This window comes from Prosopis cineraria, unplaced genomic scaffold (assembly GCF_029017545.1).
Source record: "Prosopis cineraria cultivar Desert tree isolate PC_DT_omini unplaced genomic scaffold, ASM2901754v1 PC9, whole genome shotgun sequence".
Taxonomy (NCBI): domain Eukaryota; kingdom Viridiplantae; phylum Streptophyta; class Magnoliopsida; order Fabales; family Fabaceae; genus Prosopis; species Prosopis cineraria.
In genome coordinates, this window is record NW_026555340.1 from 1,707,274 (window position 1) to 1,734,206 (window position 26,933).

A 26,933-nucleotide genomic window follows, 5' to 3' on the forward strand; every position below is an offset into this window, starting at 1 on the left:
CTCTTTATTTTAGTTTATATATGTGTAACTAATTTTATAATGCCAATTAGGAAAATTCATATTTTGATATTTCTTGCATCATTTTATTGTTTATGTTGATTGGTTATACTTTGGGCTATAGAATGGTGTGTTGTGATTTTACAAGTCCAGGCAGGGCCCAAAATATTGGCGCGAGTATGACTTTTGATTTTAAGATGATTGCAATTGAAGATTGTGAGACAAAGATGTTAAAATGCTTCCCTCTTTGCTTTTGATGAGTTTGGGGTTGAGGGTCAAATTTATAAAATATGTGATATTTATTGTTATGGTGTGTTATATAGACTGTCTTAAGTCTATCAAGTGTGATCTAGTTATTGGGTTGTGCTTTTGGTACTTGATGTGAATTTTGGACACTCAAGTTTTGGTTTAATGGTGAAAACGTGGTAGTTTGCATTTGGGGGTCCAATTTATGATTGGGTTAGAGTTTGTAAATGAATACCTTTATTTAGAGTTTTGAAAGAGCTTTTTGTGAACACTTAGATTACTTCAATCGGACGTTGGATGAAGATTTGAAATGCGTTAGAAGTTTGGTTAGAAAATCAACCATGATAGCATGTTGTTGTCATAAATTCTATATTTTATGCCGCAGCGTAAAATGTTATAATGTGGTGTAATTCCAAACTTTAATAAGGTGTGCTTACTGCACCTTATGCCACAGCATATCTGCATTATGCCGTGGCATATTGTGCCAAAAATGCTATTTTGGCTCTTTTAATCCTAAATTAATTTGTTACTTTATGTGGTATGATTTTCACACTTTCATATATGTTTATACTTTGTTTTAATTTAGTTTATACTTGATTTCAAAGTTTAAGTATTAAACTTGGGTTCTCAACTCTTAAAAGAGGAGCTAGAATACCGAAAAACAAAAGTGTAGGGACCTAAAACGATGAAAAAAAAGTGTTGGAACTTATAACAAAAAAAAGTAAAATATAGGAATCCAAAGTTATATTTTTCCTATTTTTAAATGAAGTTGTTATTTGATTGTGAAGTGATGAGTATCATAATCTTTGTTTTGAAACCTTTTAAACCATAGTGGATATTTGATTTGTCTTTTTTTTCCCCTATTATGGTTAGTCTTATAATAATTGATTAAAGTCTACAACCATTGTTTGATAATTATATAGTTTAATCCATATTTACTATGGAGGTTTTGGCTAAGTGTCAAGGTAATAAGGAGAACATCACAAACTTAATAATTTATTTGAATTAGTCTCATAATTTCTCAATTTTAGAGTTAATTATGATTTAGTAAGAGCGATTTTATACGATGAGAATACTTGACCCCTTCGGCCCTTCCACAGCAAAACTATAAATTTATAAATTTAAAATATTATTTTGTATTATTGGATGCATTTTCCATCACATTAAGAATGGATGAATATTTTTTTTTTTGGTTACCTTGAAAAGAATGGGTGAATTATGCTACAAGCATTGTGGATATATATATACTTTTATACATGATTGATTGCTCAGTTTTTTTAATTTAAATAAAATGACTAATTCATAAAAGTTGATGTGCATACTTTAATTTTTTTATCGAAAAAATCATGCAATTTTAAAAGAAATAATTTGCGAAGTTTTATTAATCATCAAGATCATTGGTTAAAAAATAAAGGGAGAATGATGTTAAAGTTCCACACAAAAAAATTAATTACTACAAGGTTAATTGATAACTGAATTAAACTGCATTAACAACATTTGCAGTAATTAATTCTTTTGTATGGGATGTAACTGTAATTTTTTTAAAAACAAAAACAACAGAAAATATCAAGATAATTTGTAGCCCGTTTCTTATCGTGGAAACACAATCATCAATGTTCATCATCAATCAAATGGCCAGGCGGGCAGTCCAACGTATTTCATACAAGACCAACATTCGGATTTATCCCCCTCATTCGTTTTTGGTTTGCCCTTCGCCTTAGTCCGTGCTTAGCTTCATTCCACCGCTGCCAGCGCCACCGTCTCCGTCTCCGCGGTCAACCATCTTTTCCTCAGGTTCTCTCCACCATTTCCGCTACTCTTGCGTGTAGTGATTAAATTAATTTTTTTTATTATTAATGGTTGTCGCAATATTGATTTTGGCGCCTCTAAATTTACTTGAGGAAGCCATTAGTATTTAGGAAAGCTTTTTACACCGTTGTGGGACTTGTTATCCCAGGGAGTTTAGTAGTAAGTATATTTGCCTTCATTTAGGGATTAAAAAGCCTGTATTGAACGAATGCACTGGAACTTAGGATGTTAAAGAGCATTTGTCGGCTGTGTACATGTATATTCGATTTCAGAGCGAGGGATATATTTGTGATGTTCTTGTAGTAGTTATAATTCAGTCTTCGCCAGCCATGGTCAGTGATGAAATTACCCCCATTCCCTTAGGGTTTGAAATTGGGAATGCGGAACGTGGAGTTGTTCAAGCACGTGTATTTCTCATTATAATTTCTCCATTCTAACATTCACATTCATTTTACCAAGCATATTTTAGATATCATCTGCCACCTTTCTTGCACAGGTCAACTGAGGTTTTCCCTGCTTCTTGTTTCTAGTCTCTCTGCTATTCTTTATCCTTGCTAGTATCCTAGTGGGCTGGTTCAAGTATTTTAGCACAGTATAACTTTGTCAGTAACAGGAAAACTATGAAACTCATCCCAATAAGTAATCAGCAAAAACGGTCAAAATAACCATCCTCACTGTAAAATATTATTTATGATCTCCGTTTTTTAAAGGTTTTATTACTGTGCTGAATATTGACATCTGCTTTATTGATTATTATGCCTGAATATTGGTATCAGTAACCTAATTTTGCATTTGATGATTAATATGACACATGACTTCAATATTGATGTTTGAATAGTTAATTTTTGTGTAAACTGTACCTACAAACTTAAAGTTATTTATTTATTTATTTTTTGTTGACATGGCATAATTTTAAGCATTGTATCATATTTAAGCACCTTGATTCATTTGGGCATGTGCTTTTCCATCTCTTGCCTAATGTGGTTCAGAGCCATATAATAATATAGATTGATTGTGTTATTACTGAAAAATTCTTAAATACAAAAGGCTAATAGAAATTTGAATAGAAACAATTATTATCTTCTCTATGCTGATTGTATTAGAGTGTGAAATCAAGGCAATTTCCTCACAAGTCGGTAATAGTCATAATTGTAGAAATAGGCCTAGTTATACGATAATATTCAATAGTTATAATTCCGCTAATTATGACTGACTGCTTTTAAATGAAATTATTGATTTAAAAGATATCACATAGATGATGATGCATAATGACATGCACGAGAACTCATGAGAAGAGAGGCTTTTGAAATGTGCTTGATTTTGGAAAAGAAGGTAGGGACTTATAATTTTGTTTGTTTTTAAAGATTTTTTCAGATTGTGGAAGCATGTGACGAACCTATGTATTTGTTGTGTTGATATTTTGTTAATTTTTTCCTTTCATTCTTGGAAGACACATAGGAAGTCATGAACTAGTTAGTGGTCGAATGGAATCTCCTGCTTCCCTGTCACTTCGCTTAGATTATTGCATAGACAATGTAAATTTGTGGTTGATGCCATCATTTTTCTCTCTATACAAGACAGAGTTTGGGGGTCTGGGGTTTGCTTTTAAGACTTTCATGATTTTGAAATGTTCTTGTTTCGCTAATCTTGTCCCTAGTCTATTGGCAGGGTTGTGAAATTGTTCTTGTAATTTGTTTAAATCACTCAAGATGAGCAGATCTGAACGTTTGAAGAAGCACGGAAAAAGTAATAAGCTTTCTGGTGATAAATATGTTGAAGAGGGTACAGAGAGTGCAGCTCGGACCAGGCCATTCAGTGTTGAAGAGATTTTACTTAGAAGAAAAAACAAAGAATTACTTGAAAAAGGAAAAGACTCTGCAAAGGAAGCTTGGAATGCATCACATGGAGCTTCTTCTGAGAATACTACTGATTATTTTGAGTCAGGGAGGGTCTATAAACGTGAAAAAAATCTATCCTCCATTGTGGAAAAGCATGCCTTGGAGGAACCAGAGAAGTTGAGTTCTAGGAAGAAGGTTGAAAGCACTCCTGGAAAGCAATATGATTTAACTGATGGGAAAGACAGTGGAGATTATGATTCAGAAACCAAACTAAGCGCTGATTTAAGTAATATGGGATGGATAAATAAAAATAGTAAAGCTGACAGAGAGATTCATATTAGGAGAAAAAATGATGGAAGGGGGATTGATAATTCCGAGTATGAAGCTGAAAATAAACGAACAAGGGATTCAACTAATAGGGATAAATATTTAGAAATAGATAGGGAAAGATCTCAAAGGAAAGTAAAGAAAATGTATCGTACTGTAGATGATGTAAGTCCTGGGGAATATAAAACTGAAAGGAATCAGAACAAAGATACATATGATCATTGGAAAAGAAAAAAGTGGTCAAGTGATAATTCTCAAAATGCAGTTGAAAAGAAGCATCATTTAGATATAGGAAGCAAGGATAGACATGCGGATGGTAGAGGAAAATATGAAAGAAAATCCAAGAGAAAATATGAAACTGTAGATGAAGAAAAAATCCAAGATAGGAGTATTGCTAGGAAGCAATATCTAGGAAAAAATCCTGACCCTGAGGATCAGGAAAAGAAAGAGAGGCAGGAATCAGTCAAGTCTCATTGTGAAGAATCAAGGACAAAGAGGAGATGGTCAGGAAGGCGAGAGCATGATGAAAGAAGAACATTGTCTCCGGATCTTTCACCTAGGGCTCAAAGACGTACTTATGATGGAGAGCATAAAGATTTGCCTCCACATTCTCTAAAGAACAGTTCTAGAAGATCACATTCTGATGTTGATAGAGGTAGAGTAGCAGCTAATGGTTCAAGAAGTCACTATCATCGACATGGTGGGTCTACAAGTGGGCTTGGTGGCTATTCACCAAGGAAGAGGAAAACTGAGGCTGCTGTCAAGACACCTTCTCCATCGAAGCATTCTTTGGAGAAGAAAAGAGCTGGATGGGATCTTCCCCCTGGGGGGACTGATAATTCTTCAGCCTTTCAATTGTCAAATATTACAATATCATCAGCTGTACATGATGTAGCTGCTGCTGCTTTGGTGGATCCGGTCATTGTGAAGCCTCCTGTGCCTCATCTGAATGATTCATCAATAGGGAAGAATGCTGACATTGATTCTGTCCAACTGACACAAGCTACCCGGCCTATGAGAAGGCTTTATCTAGAGAATCTACCAGCCTCTGCTTCTGAGAAAGCTGTGATCGGGTCTCTTAATAACCTGTTGCTCTCTGCAGGTGCAAACCTCATCCAAGGAGCCCAGCCGTGTATTAGCTGCATTGTGAGTTTAGAGATAGCAAATGTGTAATGTGTAAATTTAATTTTTTCTGCACAATGCAATGGTTTTTAGGTTAACCTTTTATACCTCAACTGCAGTTGCACAAAGATAAGGGTCAAGCACTCGTGGAATTTCTTACAGCTGAGGATGCCTCAGCAGCTCTTTCTTTTGATGGAAGTACACTGTTTGGCTCCACTGTCAAAATTAGACGGCCCAAAGACTTTGTTGAAGTTACCGTAAGGGCAAAATTCTTATTCATCCCTGAATTACTTATTGTTTTTCTTATATGGGTGACTTATTAATTCATGTCCATAAAAATGCATAATTTGAATTAGATGTTTGGATGTTAGAATAAGCTTGAGTTGTCCTGGTATAATGTTGTCTTTGCCCTTTATTTGTGCTGAATTTCAAGTCTGACACTGTTCATGCGCTACATATTTTTTATCTTTGTGTTCAGAAAGGCTATCTTTTGTAAATCCATTCACATTTTATGAATTTCTTAATTTTTTATGTATCCAAATGTGGTGTATTATTTTTGTATGTCAAATCACAGCACATGATAATTAATGTTATATTCTTCATTACTTTGTTCTCTGCTATCAGTAAGGGATATTAGTGTGTGCACAAGCCATTTAACGTTATTTTCATATTGCTGTTGTTTTATGATTTACTGGTTACGATGAACATGATCCCTTTTATGTGATGCCTGTAAAGATTATCTCCCTTTACGAGTACTTGTTACATAAGTCTAATCTCTTGATTGTCATATAAGTGGATTAATGTAATAACTATTTGACATGAATGTTTTGCTTTCCTCTTTGTGGAAATGAAATATTTATGCCTGATTTTACTGTTCTGCATCCACCAAATTTTAATATTTGATCATAAATACTTCAAACATTCAGACAGATAATATATTTTAGATGAAAATTATCTAATCATCTATCTCACTTTTCTGCAATTGTTTTAAATTGATCTCTCTCTCTCTCTCTTTCTCTCTCACACACACGCGCTCATATTTTATTTTAGTTTTGTTTGCTTATTTTGTTTAAATGATTATGAATTTATCATAGAAAAATTTATGAGTTCCACTTATTATGCCAGTGTATTCTTTTACATTCATTAGTAGGCGATATGGAATGAATTCTTGTGGTATTTTGAGAATAAAAGATATGAAATTCATTCATAATCTAGATAGTATGATACAAGAACACTGAGCTAGGAGATAAGGGAATAATGACTAATAAATGCTAATAATTCTAATAAATCCTATAATTCCAAATGATCAGATAAGAATATTTACAATAAATACAATATTTCTACACTCCTTCTCAAGTTGGATCATAGATATTAATCATGTCCAACTTGCCTATGCAACTTTCAAAAGTGGGCTTATGCAACCCCTTAGTTAGAACATCTGCAGCTTGAAGGTTCGTTGGCAAATAGATTAAACATATCATTATGTCTTCCACTTTTTCTCGAATGAAATGCCTATCCACTTCCACATGTTTTGATTTCTCATATTGAACAGGATTTAAGGTCATGCTTATAGCTGGCTTATTGTCACAATAGAGTTTTAATGGTGAGTCCACTTTGACATGTATCTTTTCTAGGATTCGTTTAAGCCATAACTCTTCTATTATTCCTCGAGCCAAGGCTCTTAATTTGGACTTGGCACTACTCTTAGAAACAACTCTTTGCCTTCGACTCTTCCAAGCAACCAAATTCCCCCAAACAAAGGAGCAATAACTAGAGGTTGATCTCCTATCAAAATGAGTTCCTCCCTACTCTGCATCTATGTAGACCTCTATGGTTCTCTATTCTTGTTTTTGGAAGAACAACCCTCTACCAAGAGTGCTTTTTGAATATCTCAAAATCTTGTACACTGCTTCCATATGCTTCTTGTTCGGTTCAATCATGTATTGGCAAGCCACGCTTATTGCAAAGGCAATATCTGGTCTTGTATGGGAAAGGTAAATCAACTTCCCAATAAGTTTATGATATCTTTCTTTATTAGTGGCCTCTTCATTCTCATTGTCTTCTTCACCCTCATCGTTAGATTTGTTGGCTTTGTTTGACTTTTCTTTATTCTTCTTAGGCTTCTTTTTCTTCAGAACCACAATAGGAGTTTCGGCTAGCCTACAACCAAACATACCTGTTTCCTTTAGAAGAGCAAGTATATACTCCCTTCGAGATACATAAATACCTTTCCTTGACCTTGCAACTTCCATCCCAAAAAAGTATTTCAAGGTACCGAGGTCTTTTACCTCGAATTCTTATCCCAGAGCAATCTTTACTCTTGTGATTTCCTCAAGATAGTCTCCTGGAGAATAATGTCATCAACATATATAATAAGGATGCACCTTTTCCTCCTTCAGCTTTAACAAACATTGTATGGTTTGACAATTCTTGCTTATATTCTTCTAGCTTGGGGACTTTTGAGAATCTATCAAACCATGCCCTATGAAATTGCTTTAGGCCATGCAAAGATTTCTTCAACCCACATGCTTGATCACCATTGCCTCTATCAAATCCTAGTGGTAGAGTCATATAAACTAATTTGAGTTCACCATTTAGGAAGGCATTCTTGATGTTAAGTTAATGAAGTGGCCATTCTAGGTTAGCTACCACAGATAATAAGACTTTGATGGTATTTAATTTTGCCATTGGTGCAAAAGTCTTGTAATTTGTAGCTATTGAGCCAAATAATGCTTCTATATTGATCAGAAGATATGTACAGACATGCATGAGGAAGAATGATCAAATCTCCGAGAATAAAGGAGATAGAATCGGAGGAGAATATCAGGGAATGAATCGCATAAATCCCTCTATTTTAACTACCCTCTATCTTTCCTAATAATAACATATTTACAATTAAATAAATACTATTTCTAACTACACTTCCCCTCAAGTTGGATCATGGATGCTAATCATGTCCAATTTGCTAATACAATCATCCAATGTTGGTTTGTGTAATCCCTTGGTGAGTACATCTATAGCTTGGAGTCTAGTTGGTAGATAGATGAGGCACATGACTCTTTCTTCAACTTTTTCCCTAATGAAATGTCTGTCAATTTCCACATGCTTGGACTTTTCATGTTGGATAGGATTTAGCACCATACTTATTGCAGCTTTGTTATCACAATAGAGCTTTAATGGAGGATCAATTCTGACATGTATCTCATCCATGACTTGTTTTACCCATAATACCTCTGAAATGCCTTGAGCCAAAGCCCTTAATTCTGATTCAGTGTTGCTCCTAGAGGCCACACTTTGCTTTTGGCTTTTCCATGAGACTAAATTTCCCCATACAAAAGAACAATATCCTGACGTTGACCTCGTATCCTTGTATGTTCCTCCCCAGTCTGCATCTGTATAAATTTCTATGGATTGTAGGTTTTGTTTTTTGAATAACAACCCTTTTCCAGGTGTTCCTTTCAAGTATCTCAAGATTCTATGCATTACTTCCCTGTGCCTCTCCCTAGGGTCGCACATATATTGACTTGCAATGCTTACTGCAAAAGCTATATTTGGCTGAGTGTGAGAGAGATAGATTAGTTTCCCAACTAACCTTTGGTATCTCTCTTTGTCCATTGACTCATTCTTCTCTTCTTCCTCTTCACAGTCATCTTCTTCAGATTCAACCTCATCTTCCTTCTCTTTCGTTGGGTTCTTCCCCCTTTTTTTTAACCACAATTGGTGTGTCTGTAGGTCTACACCTCAACATACTTGTCTCAGCAAGCAAATCGATGATGTATTTCCTTTGGGACACATGGATCCCTTTCTGTGACCTTGCAACCTCCATACCCATAAAGTACTTCAAATTCCCAAGGTCCTTCACTTCAAATTCCTCTCTAAGAGCCATCTTTATTCTTTTTACTTCCTCCTTGTGATCATCGGTGACAATTATGTCGTCAACATATACTATGAGGATACACCTTTTTCCACTTTCCATCTTCACAAACATAATATGATCAGACAATCCCTGTGTGTACCCTTCTGCTCTAAAAACTTTGGAAAATCTGTCAAACCAAGCCCGGGGTGATTGTTTTAAACCATAAAAAGATTTTTTCAGCTGACACACCTGATTTGTTCTCCCTGCCTCAAAACTTGGGGGTAACGTCATAAAGACTTCTTCCTTAAGATCCCCATTCAAGAAAGCATTTTTAATATCTAGTTGAGGCAAGGGCCAATCCAGATTTACAGCTACAAAAATCAAAATTCTGATTGTATTCAATTTGGCCATGGGAGCAAATGCCTCTTTGTAATCCAAACCATACGTTTGAGTATACCCCCTTGCCACCAAACATGCCTTTAACCTGTCTAAATTTCCAGCAACATCATATTTAGGGTTAAATACCCATTTACATCCCACAACTTTCTTTCCTTTTGGAAGTTCTACCATCTCCCATGTGCCATTCTTTTCCAATGCATTCATTTCCTCAAGTACAGCGTTTTTCCATTCTGGAATGCTCAGTGCTTCATGCACATCATTAGGAATCTTCACTTTGTCAAGGTTAGTTGCAAATGCATGAAATTGTGAAGACAAGGTATGGTAACTCAAACCTTTGAATAAGATGTTGTGTACACATTTTAGGTTGCTTTTTGAGGGCTATAGGTAAATCTAATTCTTCCACTTCCTCCATCTCAATTACCTCTTCTGCCTCAGATTCTTGGGAGTGATTTTCACTCTCTATGTTCTTAGTCTCAGGAGCCCCTCTTAGTTCAGATTCTGGCTGTACTTTAGGCATAATAGTCTCCCTTTCTCACCATTTCTTCCTCGAGTAAGTGATTGGTGTCTTTTCTAGTGCATTTTCTGCATTTTTATTATGCTTTGAAAGACTTCTCACCTTAGTTTTTGGCCTAGGAGGCTGGATTCTGAGTTTGGTGGGATGATGGACAAGAGATTCAGAATCTGTATTGTATTGAGATTGAGGATTTTCTGGGTTTTTTTTTGGAACATAAAGATTTTTTGGATTTTCTGGAATAACAGGACCTAAAACATCCTCACTGTCCAAATGCTGAAAGTTACTCCCTCTCTCCCCCTGAATTGAAGCATTTGGGTAAAAGGGTTCATGCTCAACAAAGGTAACATCTTGACTTACGTAGAGTTTTTTTAGTATAAGGATCAAAACACTTATACCCTTTTGTGTTGAGGAATAACCAAGGAAGAGACACTTGACAGATTTAGGATCTAATTTTTGAGAATGGTAAGAGTGAACGTAGGTGGTGCAACCAAATATTTTTAAAGGTAGGTTAGTGGCAAGGTGAGTGAGAGAGTGAGATTCTTTGAGTTTCTCAATTGGTGAAATATAGGAAAGAACACGACTTGGCATGCGGTTGATTAAGTATGTTGCTGTAAGGATGGCATCACTCCAGAAATATTTGGGAATTATATGTGAATAATAAAACACGAGCAACTTCTAAAAGATGTTTGCTTTTCCTTTCCGCAATGCCATTTTGTTGAGGAGTGGTAGGACAGGTGCTTTTATGGACAATTCCATGGTTTGTTAGAAATAGATCCATGGTTTTATTGAAGTACTCGGTCCCATTATCAGTATGAAGCACTTGGATTGTGGCATCAAACTGGTTTTTTATCATAGTATAAAATTTGGATAAAATAGAGAGTACAGAAGACTTATCTTGTAACAAGTAAACCCAACACATTCTGGTATGATCATCAATAAATGTAATGAATCATTTTGTATTAGTATGATTAGTAACATGAGTAGGACCCACAAATCACTATGGATTATGGAAAAAGCATGGGTAGACTTATATTCCATAGGTTTGAAAACAGATATGTGATGTTTAGCAAGTGCATAGTTAGTACAATGAAATGAAGAATTTTTAATGGCTTGAAATTCAGGAAACAAACGACATAAATACTGGAAATTTGGATGACCCATTCTCCTATGCCATAACATAAAATCTTTAAAGTCTTTATTTTCAGAGGTAGATGTAACATTGCACTGTATTCGAGACCAAAGACTACTCATGGTAGATTCATCAAGATAGTAGAGACCATTATGCTTCTTAGCATTGCCAATCATCTTCCCCAATGAGAGGTCCTGAAATATACAATGAGTATAATAGAAATGAGCTCAACAATTTGCTTGTTTAGTCAACTTACTCATGGACAACAAACTACAGGCCAAGTACGGTAATTGTAAAACATGTTCTAATTTCATAATTTCAGAAATAACGACACTTCTCGTCCCTCCTATTGATGAGGAAAAGCCATTTGCTGTGCTCACTATTTCATTTCCAACACTAGGAGCATAGGTACTGAATAGCGTAGAGTCTGATGTCATATGGTCCGTTGCCCTAGTATCAAAAATCCATTTGAAGTTGTTAGTAGAAGTAAGGCATAATTACCTTTATGAGCCACAGATGTAGTATGGTTTTGTTTCTGCCTTTTTTCATTCTACTGGAGCATACTGAGCATCTCGAGTAACTTACCAAGTTGTTCCTTATCGATATCAGGCACCAGTGGGGTTGATTCTGGTTTATCTGGTGGTACATCATGGGAAGTCTGATATCCTTGTGTGTTTCCTTTTCTTGGCTTCCAGGCAGCTGGTTTGCCATGTATATCCCAACAAGTCTCACAAGTATGTTCGGTCTTCTGACAATGGTCATAGGTCACCTTCCCTTTTTGGGTCTTCTGATTCATGTCATTGCTCTTGCTTACAATTGCAGCCGAGTCTAAAGCTGGTTGAGTGGAAGTAGGTCCTAAAAGCATGACGTTGTGTCTTGAAGCCTCATGACGCACCTCAAAAAATACTTCCCTGGTTGATGGAAGAGGTGTACGACTCAGAAGTTGTCCCTGTACATTATCTAAAGATTGGTTTAGACCGGCCATAAACTAAAATACTTGTTCACTTTCAAACTACTCCTTATACCGTGTTGCATCTTGGCTGCTTGACCACTCCAAGTCTGTCATCAAGTCTAGTTCCTACCAAATAGCATTAAGCTCTAACTAGAAGGTCGTGACATCACGCTCCCCCTGTTGCAGTGTCCATGCCTTCGTTTTAAGCTCATGTATGTGAGCCAAATCCTTCCCATCAGAGTATGAGTCTCGCACAGCCTTCCAGATTTCATGGGCCGAGGGAAGAAAATATAAAACTTTGTTGGATTTCTGAAACCATGGCATGTATCAGCCACGATGATACCAGTGAGTTTTTAGTGTGCCACTATTGGAACTCTTGCGTCTTGGATTCTTTTGGAGTTTTCGATGAACCATCAAGGTAACCCATCTTCCCCTGACCTCCAATCGTGAGTTTCATGGCCTGTGCTCACATATTTGCACTGTTGAGCTTTACAGAGACGAGATGTACTGAAGACCCTTCATGGCTAGTAGTTGATCCTATGAGACCACCTACCTTGCTTATATCAATCTTCGAAGATCCATCATCAGTTGACATCAGGACAATGTCAGTTGGGTTTGACTTGCCCTCGGCACTATCTGCTTATAGGCTCTCGAAGTCGGATTCTATTGGAGAGAGTCACGGCTCTGATACTGTGTAGCTATTGAGCTGAATAATGCTTCTATATTGATGAGAAGATATGTACAGATATATATATATATATACACACATGAGGAGGAATGATCAAATTCGAGAATCAAGGAGACAGAATCAGAGGAGAATATCAGGAATGAATCACGTGAATCATGTAAATCCTTCTATTTTAACTACCCAATATCTCTCCTAATAATAACATATATTTACATTAAATTAATACTATTTCTAACCACATAGTCAATACCATATGTTTGAGTAAATCCTCTCGCTACCAAGCGTGCCTTTAACTGGTCAAGAGTATCATTGGCCTTGTACCATATGACTAGGCATTTGATTGATGAGGTAGGTGGCAGTTAGGATGGCATCCCCCTAATGAAACTTTGGAACATTATTGGTGAACATAAGGGCCCTAGCAACTTCAAGAATATGTTTATATTTCCTATTTGTTGTTCCATTTTGTTGGGGTGTATGGGCACAAGTGCTTTGATGGACAATACCATGGTCGTGGAGGAAGGTACTCAAGATTTGGTTGAAATGTTCAGTACCATTGTTGGTGTGCAGAACTTGGATGTTTGTGTTGAATTGGGTTTTTATCATGGTAAGGAAATTGATAAATACAGATGCAGTCTCAGACTTGTCTTTTAAGAGATATACCCAGCAAACACAAGTAAAATCATTGATGAAGGTAATGAACCACTTTGATTTGGTGCAGTTTGGGATACGGGATGTACCCCATAAATCACTATGTATGGTAACACGAGATTTGGTGAGTGTATACGGTGTTCTAGGAAAAGACGTTTGATAGTGCTTTGTTAGTTCACGCACTTCACATTTGACATCATGGTTAGTGGGGCAAAGGTTTGGGAACAATCGAGATACAACAACAACAACAACAAGCCTTTATCTCACTAGGTGGGGTCGGCTACATGGATTGCAAGATGCCATTGTGCTCTATCATTTATCAAGCTTTTAGGAATATTATTAATTAAGAGATCGCGTTCAACAACTTCCAAGAGTGTTCTCTTAGGCCTTCCTCTACCCCTTTTAATTGAACTCAAAGTTATATGTTCCACTCTTCTCACTGGTGCCTCCTTTGGTTTTCTTTGTATATGCCCAAACCATCTCAACTAATTTTCTTCCATTTTTTCCTCAATAGGTGCTACCCTCACTTTTTCGCGTACGTGCTCATTTTGAATTTTATCTTTACGTGTATATCCACACATCCATCGTAACATTCTCATCTCTGCTACTCCAACTTTATGCTCTTGCTTTCCCGTTAGAGCCTAGCATTCACTACTATATAACATAGCTGGTCTGATAGCAGTACGATGAAATTTTCCTTTAAGTTTATTAGGTACCTTACGATCGCAAATAACTCCTTTAGCTTTTCTCCAATTAAACCACCCAGTTTGAATCCTATGTGAAATATCCCCATTGATTTCGCTATCATTTTGAATAATGGCTCTCAAATATCTAAATTTTTTCACTTGAGGTATAATTTGATCGCCCAATTTCACTTCCAAATTACTGTCGAATAGTCTCTTACCAAATTTATAATATAAATATTCCGTCTTACTCTTACTCAGACGGAAACCTTTCGACTCCAATACCTTTATTCATAACTCAAGTTTGCAATTAACCTCTTCTTTTGTCTCTGCTATAAGAACGATATCATCTGCGAAGAGCATACATTTGGGAATTTCCCTTTGAATATGTTCCGTCAAAATATTTAGGATCAAGTTGAACAGATAAGAACTTAAAGATGATCCCTGATATAGTCCAATCTTTATAGGAAAATCCTTTGTTTGACCACTAGGCGTTTTTATACTGGTTTTTACCCCCTCATACATATCTTGTATGGCTTTAATATAAGCAATCCATACTCTTTTTTTTTTTCCAACGCTTTTCAAAGCACTTCTCTTGGTATACGGTCATAAGTTTTTTTCAAATCAATAAAAATCATGTGTAAATCTTTATTTTTACAACGATACTTTTCCATTAATCCCCTTAGTGGATAAATTGCCTCTGTAGTCGATCTGCCTAGCATAAAACCAAACTGATTCTCAGAAATACTTGTCTCCAATCTCAACCTATGCTCAATTACTTTCTCCCACAATTTCATTGTGTGGCTCATGAGTTTAATCCCTCTATAGTTAGTACAATTTTAAATATCTCCTTTATTTTTATAAATAGGAATTAATGTACTTTTCCTCACTCATCAAGCATTTTCTTCGACCGTAAAATCACTTTAAATAACTTAGTTAACCATCTCACCTCTTCTTCACCTAAACATTTCGATACTTCAATAGATATACAATCAGGTCTGTTGGCTCTATCATTTGCCATTTTCTTAAGAGCATCCTTTACCTCCTTATCACGTATTATTCGGTAGAATGACAAATTTTATTCTCCTTCACCGGTTATTAAATCCTCCAAGTTACTAGATAAACCCTCTCCATCATTGAAAGTTTGGAAAAGTAAGTCTCTCATCTATTTTTAATTTCATCATTTGTAACCAAAATTCTTCCCTCGTCATCCTTAATGCACTTTACCTGTTCTAGATCTCTTGATTTTCTTTCCCTATTTTTAGCAATCTTATAAATGTTTCGTTCTCCTTCCTTCGTCTCTAGGCTCCTATAAAATTCTTCAAAAACTTTAGAACGAGCTTCACCTGCAGCTCTCTTAGTTTCCTTCTTAGCTATACGGTACCTCTCCCAATTTTCTTCATTGTTACACAAATGTATGGTATTAAAACAGTTCTTCTTACGTTTGATTTTGTCCTTTACACTATTATTCCACCTCCAAGACTCCTTATCTCTCGGACTAGGACCTTTTGATTCTCCCAAAACTACTTTTGCAGCCTCCCGTATCTTTTTAGCCATATCCTCCTACATGATGTTAGCACTTTCCTGAGATTACCAAATTCCTTTGTCCAAAAGATTTCGCTTGAAAATATCTTGCTTCTCACCTTTTAATTGCCACCACCTAATTCTTGGTGCTATTACTTGTCGACGTTTTTGAATTTTACTCATAATACACACATCAAGGACTAGGACTCTATGTTGTGTCGTTACAACATTCTCGAGGATCATCTTGTAATTTTTACAAAGTCTTCTATCTGTGTTCCTAACCAAAAGAAAATCAATCTGTGACTTTGAGGCTCCACTTTTGTAAGTGATGAGATGCTCATCTCTCTTCTTGAAACAAGTGTTGGCAATCTTAAAATCATACGCCAATGAAAAATCAAGAAGAGTTTGTCCTTTATTGTTTAGCTCTTCAAAACCAAAACCACCATACACTCTCGCATATTGACCAGCGTCCCTCCCGACATGCCCAATAAAGTCTCCTCCAATAAAAATCTTTTCACTTTGTGGTATGTGTCGAATCAACCCCTCCAGATGCTCCCAAAATAATTCCTTAAGACTGGCTTTTGTCCCGACTTGAGGCGCATAAATGCTAACAATATTAACAGTCTCACGTCCAATTATCATTTTTAAGGAAATAATTCTGTCTCCAATTCTGCTAACTTCTACAATGTTCTTCTTCCATTCCTTATCCATAATGATGCCTACTCCATTGCGTGCGCTTACTTTTTCTGTATACCAAAGTTTGAAACCTTGAATATCCTTAACTTCTTCTCCACGCCATTTTGTTTCTTGTAGGCAAAGGATATTGATTTTCCTTTGAATTATAACCCATACAACCTCTACAGATTTACAATTCAATATCCCAACATTCCAAGTACCAAATCTAATTTTGCTCTCATGGACTAACCTCTTTAGCCGCGCACGTCCAGAATGACGTGGTAAGTAATAGTTCCTTTGGGAACAATTGAGGTAAGTAATAAAAATTAGGATGACTTATTCTTTTGTGCCATAACAGAATATTTGTATCTTTAGGGGTCGATATAGAGTTACATATACTAGTAGCTTGATGGTGACTCACTCTAGCATTTTCAAGAAAGTAGAGTCCCTCACACTCTTTAGCACGTTCTATTGTCATCCCCAATTAGATCTTGAAAGACACAATGGTTTGGAAGAAAATTAGTACAACATTTAGATTGCTTTGTCAGTTGGCTAACAGACAACAAATTGCATGCTAATTTTGGTACACGAAGAACAAATTCTAGAGTGATAGATTCAAAGATACGAAAACTCCCTTTCCCTGCGATAGGTGCAAGGGACCCATCTGCAATTTTGACTTTCAAATTTTCAGCACATGGAGTATATGTAGAAAATAATTGGTGGTTATTGGTCATGTGATCCGATGCTCCAGAGTCAATAATCCACGAAGTTTCAGCCCTGGCTGTTCTTAAGGCTTGAAGAAAATTGCCCCTTTGTGCTAGGAAGACCGAGATTGACTTTGAAACCTGACTTACGGGTATTGCATCAAATTCAAGAGCTTTGGATGGCAATTTTGCATGCTTCATCATCCACTGTCAAAAAACCATGAGAAAACAGGCATAAATCAGAATAATAAGGCTAAGAAATACTACTTCCAGGATTAGAAGTCCCATTCCCCTTAGGAACTTTTGGGTATTTAGTTTTTATGATAATGTAGAAGTCTTCTGTGAATGAGATAATATGCAATGCGATAATAGCCTATCTTGCCATATTTTGTCAAGAAACTTAAAAAATCTAGTTCATCAGGAATTTGGAAACTGCTGCATTAGTTGGATATAAAATAATGTGTTGTTGTGCCTAAGAATACCTTATCGACAATGAAAGACATAGGTCCCTTCAACTGTCTTGCCACTGATAGATTAAGTGTGACAATTGGAGCCTAGGTTTAGCAGTTGTCTTATCAATGAATATTATGCTTGTATTCATGACATTCTCTAAGATGATGGGTTTATTGGACTTGTATTTGAAAATGAATACAGTTTTGATTCTAGAAACTGATTCTGTAACTTCAAGAGCTTTATATTTCACCTGGAAAGATCTTCTTGTTTCATTATGTGAGATATTTTCTGACCCAAGTATTGGAATCTTTAAATAGGATATTTATATGGGTATATCGTTAAACACAATCTGGATGGTGATGAAGCTGACTCCTTATTAGGGAAGACTTCCTGGTGTAATGGCAAGTCTGATGCTTTAGCAGGCTTTTATCTGGCAAATGTTTCAGGGTTATTTGTTGTATGCTGCTCTGATGGTGCTATTTATGCTCTCATGATTTTTTTGTTATATCAAGTTTAGCGTGTAAGTGCTATGAGATGTAACTTCACACTGCTTCTTATGTCTCTCTTGGTACGTCTGCTCTCCATTTTCCCCTGTGGGCCTTCCTTTTGTTGTCTAATTTTAGTGCATGCCGACAACTCATCTCCTAATATTAATGAGGCAGGTGCATCCATAAAGTCCATAGCTTAGTACTTTTTCATATTCTTTTGAAAGTTTATGGATACATTTCTCCCAGCACAGCACAAACGACTTTGTTGAAAAAGAAGCCATGCTGATTTTGGAGTTACGTTCACACATCTACCTGAATGCTTCTGTGCATAAGCTTATAAACTATGTGATGAATAGAATGATCATCATCATCTTCCAAAAATTATTTTAATAATAAAAAGAAGTACATCAATTGAGGACAAGTAGTCTTCCCAAAGAAAGAGGGAAACAACAAATAAAAGTGAACAATAATAGTTAAGAAGTCTTTCTAAACCCCGTTTTAAATTAATAACCGAAACCTCCAGAAGAACCATTTGCTGAAACCCAAAGGGAAGCCAAAATTAATGACTATTCCAAGAAGTTTAAATTTGACAGAAGGAACTTCTGATCAAGTCCTCTTGCATCCACTTTCTAGTCTATTGCACCATACAGACTCTGTCAAAGTACTTTCTTTTCCATATTGTACCCAAAACACTTGAACTAGTGTTAAAGTGATCCAAATTTGCTGGTCAAAACTATACTCTTTGAAGATGACAAATTATTCCAGATCTTCCATGAAGAAAGGATCACTGCTTACTTGGAACTACTACAAGACATTACAATGACAACTGGTGGAATACTTAGCCTTCTGTATTTTGCTTCTTCCTGACATTCTTTGTGAGGAAATTTATGTGTTTGTTAGCTTTCTGTATGGAGAGCAATTTCTTTGGCTTTGCGGTGGAATCATAAGATTTTTTTTTTTAATATAATTTGGGGTGTGTGTGGTGACAACCAATTATTTTTTCATGCAGTTAGATGCCTTGTAATTATGTGGCAGAATGTACTTCCTTTGGTTCAAATGATTGGAGAAACTGAATACAATTTCTTGAAATTTATCATGCATTGTAATTACTATAGCTACATCAACTTAAATTTATATATAGAACTTTGAAGTGTTTCGAACATATTTCATTTAGCTAGATGCTGTGTTAGTTGTTAGGATTATAACTAGTTGTGGCTTGTGAGATGGATTCACGATACTGTTTAGTTTATACCTGATAATAGAAGATATAGGATATTGATTTAGCTATTTTAAGAGCAGTCTTTGTAAAGAATAACAAGAATTACATATATTATTTGAATGGGCAATTGATGTTATTAGTCATGTTCTGAATTTATGCTAAGCCATTTATTCATTTCAGTTTGTATGGCAAATTACTTTTTTGAGAAGTTATTTGTAGAGTTTTGAAATAGTTCCTAATTTTTTTTGTAATAATTTTTCACTTTTTTTTTGGGCTGAATTCTTTATTGCTTGATTGCTGTCTTTGTTTCTGATTTACTTTAATGTTTAAGTTTAATGATCTGCTTTAGTTATTTTATTGTACAAGTCAGTTATTGTTGGTGCAACTAATGCCTTATGCAGGCTTGTGAATTCTGAGTTATATTCTGCTTATCATCCATGCAACAGGTTTTCAGACAGTTACTATTTTCATGCAGACTGGTGACTTAGAGAGATCTGTGGATGATGATGTTACAAATACAACCAATACTATTAGTGATCTTGTAATTGATTCACCGGATAAGGTATGTGCTAGAATTAAGTGTAACTATTTGGCCAGTTTTATGTTCTTTGATCTGTTGGAATTAAGGTTAAATGCCAGCTATTTTTAGTCCTGCAATACATGGATTACATGCTGTCTTATCTTTAACTTATTGTGATTACAGTACAGCATAATGTGTTTAATTTTTTTCATTGTATTGTTTCTCTTTCATTAGTTTCTTTGGTATGAATGTGAAGCACTCTGATAGAGTGTAGATTATTATGGGATAATGGGTGATGCGAGAAGTTGGAGAAATATTAGGAATAAATATTATTTTTAAGTTATTGTAGATGTTTTCTATTTAATAATATTATTCAGGTTATTTTTCTGATTTGTTGAGTGGTCCTCAAGTTTAGGGGCAATGGGTTATGGTACTTTTAGATTAAGGGCTCGTTTGTTTCAGCATTTTTAAGGAAAAAATCACTTTTTTGGGGAAAAAATTGTTTTGTGAGTTTTTATGATTGTTTAAATTTTTGAAAATAATCAAAATATGAAAAAAAGCAGATTTTTGATTATTTTAAGAAGTTACTTTAAGTAGCTTTTAAAAATAATCTGATGTGGTGGATGAGAGAAAATATTTTAAAAATGGAGGATACACAAAGAGATCATAAAATTTTAAAATAATTAAATAATAAATTATTACTACAAAACAGAATTTAAGGAAGATATCGTAAAATTTAGAAATAACTAACTAATAATCATTTTTTTATTATTGTAATCCAACATAAAATAATGTTTGCTTTCATAAAATCTCTACAAAATATAAAATCTCTAAACTATCTAAAATTCATTTATTTTTTAATCTTAAACAAACCAGCAATAAGTTTGTGATTTTATTTATTTATTTATTTATTTATTTTTTTCAGGTAGTTATTCTCCATTATCTGATTTATGGATTAATGAGAGTTTTCTAGGAGTTATTGGTTATTTTTCTATCTATAAATATTGAGCTTCATAGCTTGTAGAAATCATTTGGAAATAAAGTTATTATTTGTTTACATTTGTGGAGATTCTCCTTGGGCTTTATTAATTGCATGAGTTTAAGATCATTTGCTTATCTGCTACTAAAGATTTTTCTTCATCTTTATTGATTTTATGAAGTTAGATTTTGATTTCATAATTTTAATAAAGATTTCTCTTCTTTTTCTCAACCTAGCTTCGATCCTCTTTCTCTTTTGGCTCTTTCTATAAAATTATGTAATCATTGCTTCCCCATATTCAAAGCACATGTTATTTAAGTCCCTGGGAACGATGCCTTGCCTTTTGGACAAGGTGAATTTCCAAGGGGGAAGTATTAAGAGTACCAATTATTATGGGATAATGGGCGATGTGGGAAGTTAGAGGAATATTAAGAATAAATGTTGTTTTAAGTTATTTCTGATAGTTTCTGTTTAATAATATTATTTTAGTTAATCTTTTGTTTTGTTGAGTGGTTCTCAAGTGTAGTAATAGTGGGTTAAGGTACTTGTAGATTAGTTCAGTAATTTTATTTATTTATTTTTCAGGTAGCTGTTTTCCATCATATGAGATATGGATTATTGAGAGTCTTTTTAGGTGCTATTGGTTATTTTTCTGTCTATAAATATTGAGCTTTATAGCGTGTAGAAATCATTTGGAAATAAAATTATTTGTTTATATTAGTGGAGATTCTCTTTGGGCTTTATTAATTGCATGAATTTAAGATCCTTGCTCGTCTTCTACATATTTTCCTTTATCTTTATTGGCTTATGAAGTTAGATTCTAATTTCTTAATTTTAATAAAGATTTCTCTTCCTGATTTCTCTCAACCTATCTTTTATCCTATCACACTCTATGGATGATACGTTTATCTATGCTATAAACCTCAAGTTCAATATTGATTGTCCAGGAAAACAAAATAGGTTTAATGTTGTGATCAGATCGTGTAATTATTAGATATTATGTGAATATATTCTCTATTAATATTCATTATCCTAGGAGATTAGGTAGGATCTGTTTTTATTTAGATATTACTTTATTTAGCTGCTGACCGATACTGGTCCCTTATTCTTCGGAGAGATTAGTGCTCCTATTCCTGTATATATATGTACTCGGCCTCCTTTGATCAATGTACGAGGGAAAGTAGATTGCTCATTCACTACATGGTATCAGAGCCAGCTGCTTCTCCACACGTTTCCGACACCGAGCACGAGTCAGAAAGCATCGCAGACGAGTTGTACCCCAGTCGCCCGTCTTCACCGATGACGCAGAGTGATGGGTCCTCGCTGTATGATTCGAACAGGTTGGTGGTCCCTCTGGGTTGACTACTAACCACGATGGATTTTCAATGCAAATCGTGACTATGAAGCTAACGGGCGACAATTACCGCACATGGGCACAGGCCGTGAAACTTGCTGTTGGAGGCAGAGGTAAGATGGGTCTTCTGGATGGCTCGTCCAGAATCCCAGATGAAACCAAACCCGATGAAAGGCAGCGGTGGTGTACCAACGATTCTCTGGTCTCGTCATGGCTCATTAACGCGATGACACCGGAAGTTCAACAGAGCTTCATGTTCTTACCTTCAGCGCATGAGATATGGGTGGCTGTGCGAGACTCTTATTCAGATGGAAAAGACTTGGCACGACTGTACGAACTCAAAACTAAGACGTGGACTATTCAACAAGGTGAACGAGATGTTACAGCATTCTGGTTGGAGCTTACTGCATTGTGGCAAGAACTCGACTTAATGACTGAGGTGGAGTGGTCAAATGCTACTGATGTGGCTCGTTATAAGGAGCAAATCGAGAATGAACGTGTCTTTCAATTCTTGGCTGGGTTACATCAATCTCTAGATGACGTACGTGGATGTATTCTCAGTAAATCACCACTGCCTTCACCGAGAGAAGTTTTCTCTGAAGTACGCCGAGAAGCTTCACGACGTAAGGTGATGCTCCCTGGTACGGTTCCCAATTCTTCACCATCTCTGGACTCCGCTGCACTTGTTAGCAAAGGAGCAGATCATAGAAGCCAAAAAGGGAAGACTTGGTGTGAACATTGTAAGAAACAAGGGCATACTCGTGAGACCTGTTGGGAATTGCATGGGAAGCCAGCAGATTGGAAGCCTAGAAGGGGAAAGACACGGGGATATCAGACTTCTCATGACACTTCACAAGAGAAGACCGACTCAAATTCATTACCTTTGATAAACAAAGAACAGTTGGGTAAGTTGATTGAAATGCTTGATGTGATTCAAAAGGCTGAGCAGAATCAGAAGCAAGGTCACACCGCATCAATAGCGCACAAAGGTAACTGTACTCTACTTACTGCTGCTAGTAATTTCAAGTGGATTGTTGATACTGGAGCCACAGATCATATGACATCAGATTCTAAGTTATTTAGTTCCTATACACCTTGTGCTGGGCATGAAACTGTCAGTACTGCTAATGGGTCTGCCTCATCTATAGCGGGTAAAGGGAATGTTATTATTTCTGATGTTATGAAGTTAGAAGACGTACTTCATGTACCTTACCTAGCATGCAACCTGTTGTCTATTAGTAAATTGACAAAACAAGCTCAGTGTTGGGCTCATTTCTGTGCTACCCATTGTATTTTTCAGGACCTCTTATCGGGGAAGATGATTGGCAGTGCTAAAGAGCATAATGGTCTCTACTATCTCGATGAATCAACCGTGAGTAATCTTTGGTCTAGAATCCGGTGCAATATTGCCTCTACCTCTAAGAATAAGGACTTTAATGATCTTATGTTATGGCATAGGAGAATGGGTCATCTAAATTTTCAATATTTATGTCATTTATTTCCTGAATTCCATAAGTTGTCTTCCTTTCAGTGTACTGATTGTGAACTTGTTAAACATCAAAGATCTAGCTACAAATCTTCTGAATATAAATCTTCTCGTCCTTTTTCCATTATTCATAGTGATGTGTGGGGCCCTACTCGTGTTGCTAATCGTACTCATACCAAGTGGTTTGTTACCTTCATTGATGACCACACTAGATTATGTTGGGTTTACTTATTACGTGATAAATCTAGTGTTCCCACTATTTTCTCTGAATTTTATACCATGATTAAAACCCAATTTGACACCACTATCTAGGTACTTCATACAGATAATGGAACTGAATATTGCAATAAGCCAATGAATATTTTCTTAACAAACCATGGCATTATTCATAAGAGTACATGTCCCAACACCCCACAACAAAATGGTATTGCTGAACGCAAGAACAGACACATTTTGGAAGTTGCTCGTGCCATCATGTTTACCTATAATGTCCCTAAATATTTTTGGGGTGATGCGATACTCACTGCAACTTACTTGATAAATCGCATGCCCAGCCGTGTCTTGTCTCATGTTACCCCACTTGATAAGTTAAAAGAATCTCACTCTATCACTCATCTTGAAACTCATCTTTCCCTTAAAATCTTTGGCTGTACAGCATTTGTCCATTCTCATCATTCCCACAAATTGGATCCTAAAGCGGTCAGATGTATTTTCCTTGGTTATTCCTCCACTCAAAAAGGGTATAAATGTTTTGATCCCTCCTCCAAGAAATTATATATCAGCCGAGATGTCACATTCTTTGAATCTGTCCCTTTTTTCCCAAATTCTTCAATTCAGGGGGAGAAGGGGAGTGAATTTCAGGATTTGGGAAGACAGGAAAACCAGGAAAACCAGGAAAATATTTTTTCAGAACTGTCTGTCACGCCAGAATCTATTCCTGACCAGCTAGAACAGCCTCAAAACGGTTCTGAACTACTTGCTTCAAACATACCTGCACCGGAAATTCGGACTTCTAGGCCAGAAACTGAAGTGAAAAGTCCTTTAGAGGATAACAGTAATGCAGGTACAGCACCGGAAAAAGAACTCATAACTTACTCAAGAAAGAAGAGGCGAGATGTAGAGGCTGCCATGCCAATAGCACTACCAATTTCAGAACTGAAAGAGGTCCCTGAAGGTGAGATTATGGAGAATAACGAACCAGAAGTGAAAGGTATTGCTGAAGAAAAGGAGATAGATGATCTAGATCTACCTATTGCTCTTAGAAGGCAACTGAGATCGTGTACTCAGCACCCTATTAGAAGTTTTGTAAGTTACCATGCTCTATCTCCTTAATTTCGTGTGTTTGTGACTAATCTTGATACAATGAAGATTCCTCGTGATGTATATGAAGCTTTGAGCATACCAGAATGGAGAGTTGCTGTTATGGAGGAGATCAAAGCTTTGGAAAAGAATGAAACGTGGGATATAGTGGAGTTGCCTAAGGGAAAAAGAGTAGTAGGGTGCAAATGGGTTTTTTCTCCAAAATATGATTCCACAGGAGCCTTAGATAGGCTAAAAGCTAGACTGGTGGCACGAGGCTTTACACAAACATATGGCTTAGACTATAAGGAGACATTTGCTCCTGTAGCTAAGCTAAATACCATCAGAATTCTACTCTCTGTGGCGGTAAATCTTGAATGGCCATTACATCAACTAGACATAAAAAATGCTTTCCTGAATGGAGATCTCAAGGAAGAAGTCTATATGAGCTTACCTCCAGGTTTCGGCACTGGGCACACAAATCAAGTATGTAAATTAAAGAAATCACTCTATGGCCTAAAACAATCCCCACGTGCGTGGTTTGATAGATTTTCAGAAGTCTTGAAAGCTGAAGGGTACAAGCAAGGTCTCTCAGATCACACCATGTTTGTGAGAATGAAAAACGGTAAGAGGTGTATTCTCATAGTATATGTGGACGATATAATCATTACAGGGGATTATGAAGAGGAGATTGGGAGAGTAAAAAATGCTTTAAGTAAAGAGTTTGAAGTAAAAGACCTGGGCAACTTAAAATATTTTTTGGGAATGGAAGTTGCAAGGTCAAAACAGGGGCTCTATGTGTCTCAAAGGAAATATATCCTCGATCTACTAAAGGAAGCAGGTATGCTTGGGTGCAGACCTGTAGATACGCCAATTGTAGTGAAGAAGGTAAAAAAGAAGTCCAAGGAGAAAAAAGAAAGTGAAGAATCAAATGAGGAACTTGAGGAAGAATTAGAAGAGAATGAAGAGGAGGATGAACCTGCAGACAAGGAGAGATATCAAAGGTTGGTGGGAAAATTGATCTATCTTTCCCATACTAGACCGGATATAGCTTTTGCTGTGAGTGTTGCTAGCCAGTACATGTGTGATCCAAGGAAGAGCCACATGGATGCTGCATACAGAATTCTAAGGTATCCAAAGGGTACACCTAGAAAAGGTTTATTTTTCAAAAAACAAGAGCAAAGATTAATAGAAGTTTACTCGGATGCAGATTGGGGAGGAACCTATAAGGACAAAATATCAACTTCAGGTTATTGCTCATTTGTGTGGGGAAATCTTGTTACCTGGAAAAGCCAGAAGCAAAGGGTAGTTTCTAAAAGCAGTGCTGAGTCCGAACTAAGATCTCTCTCCCAAGGCATCTCAGAAGGATTGTGGATAAGACGCGTAATGGAGGAGATACATGTCAAGGTTGATCCACCATCAAAACTTTATTGTGACAACAAGGCCGCAATAAGTATGGCTTTAAATCCTGTTCAGCATGAAAGATCCAAGCACGTGGAGATAGACAGGCATTTCATAAGGGAAAAGGTGGAAGAAGGTATAGTATGTCTTATATACCTCCCTACAAAGCTACAGGCTGCAGATGTATTGACCAAAGGCCTACATGGACCAGCATTTGATAGTTGTATACGCAAGTTGGATATGACTGACATCTATGCTCCAACTTGAGGGGGACCGTGGTCAGATTGTGTAATTATTAGATATTATGTGAATATATTCTCTATTAATATTCATTATCCTAGGAGATTAGGTAAGATCTGTTTTTATTTAGATATTACTTTATTTAGCTGCTGACCGATACTGGTCCCTTATTCTTCGGAGAGATTAGTGCTCCTATTCCTGTATATATATGTACTCGGCCTCCTTTGATCAATATACGAGGGAAAGCAGATTGCTCATTCACTACAAATGTTAATCAGGAACATTTCCCTTCTGCAAAGTAGTCTTTTATCGTTGATTGAATTACCCTCCTTCATCTGAAGGTTGTAGTTTTTGAAGTTCTATCATAGTGTCATTTAGAGACA

At 36.1% G+C, this 26,933-nt stretch overlaps 1 protein-coding gene across 2 annotated transcripts in view; it reads left to right on the forward strand.

Annotated features, from left to right (window-relative positions):
• The first annotated feature begins 1,861 nt into the window (after window positions 1-1,861).
• LOC129320308 (uncharacterized) overlaps window positions 1,862-26,933 on the forward strand; it is a 38,098-nt gene continuing 13,026 nt past the window's right edge. Inside the window, exons 1-4 of one of the 2 annotated variants that reach the window (XM_054965697.1) lie at window positions 1,862-2,037; window positions 3,710-5,363; window positions 5,459-5,596; window positions 19,747-19,833. In XM_054965697.1, the coding sequence (XP_054821672.1) occupies window positions 3,762-5,363; window positions 5,459-5,596; window positions 19,747-19,833 (1,827 nt within the window). In that variant the 5' untranslated portion in view covers window positions 1,862-2,037; window positions 3,710-3,761. The remainder of the gene's footprint in view (window positions 2,038-3,709; window positions 5,364-5,458; window positions 5,597-19,746; window positions 19,834-26,933) is intronic. The other variant, XM_054965695.1, reaches the window with a different exon arrangement.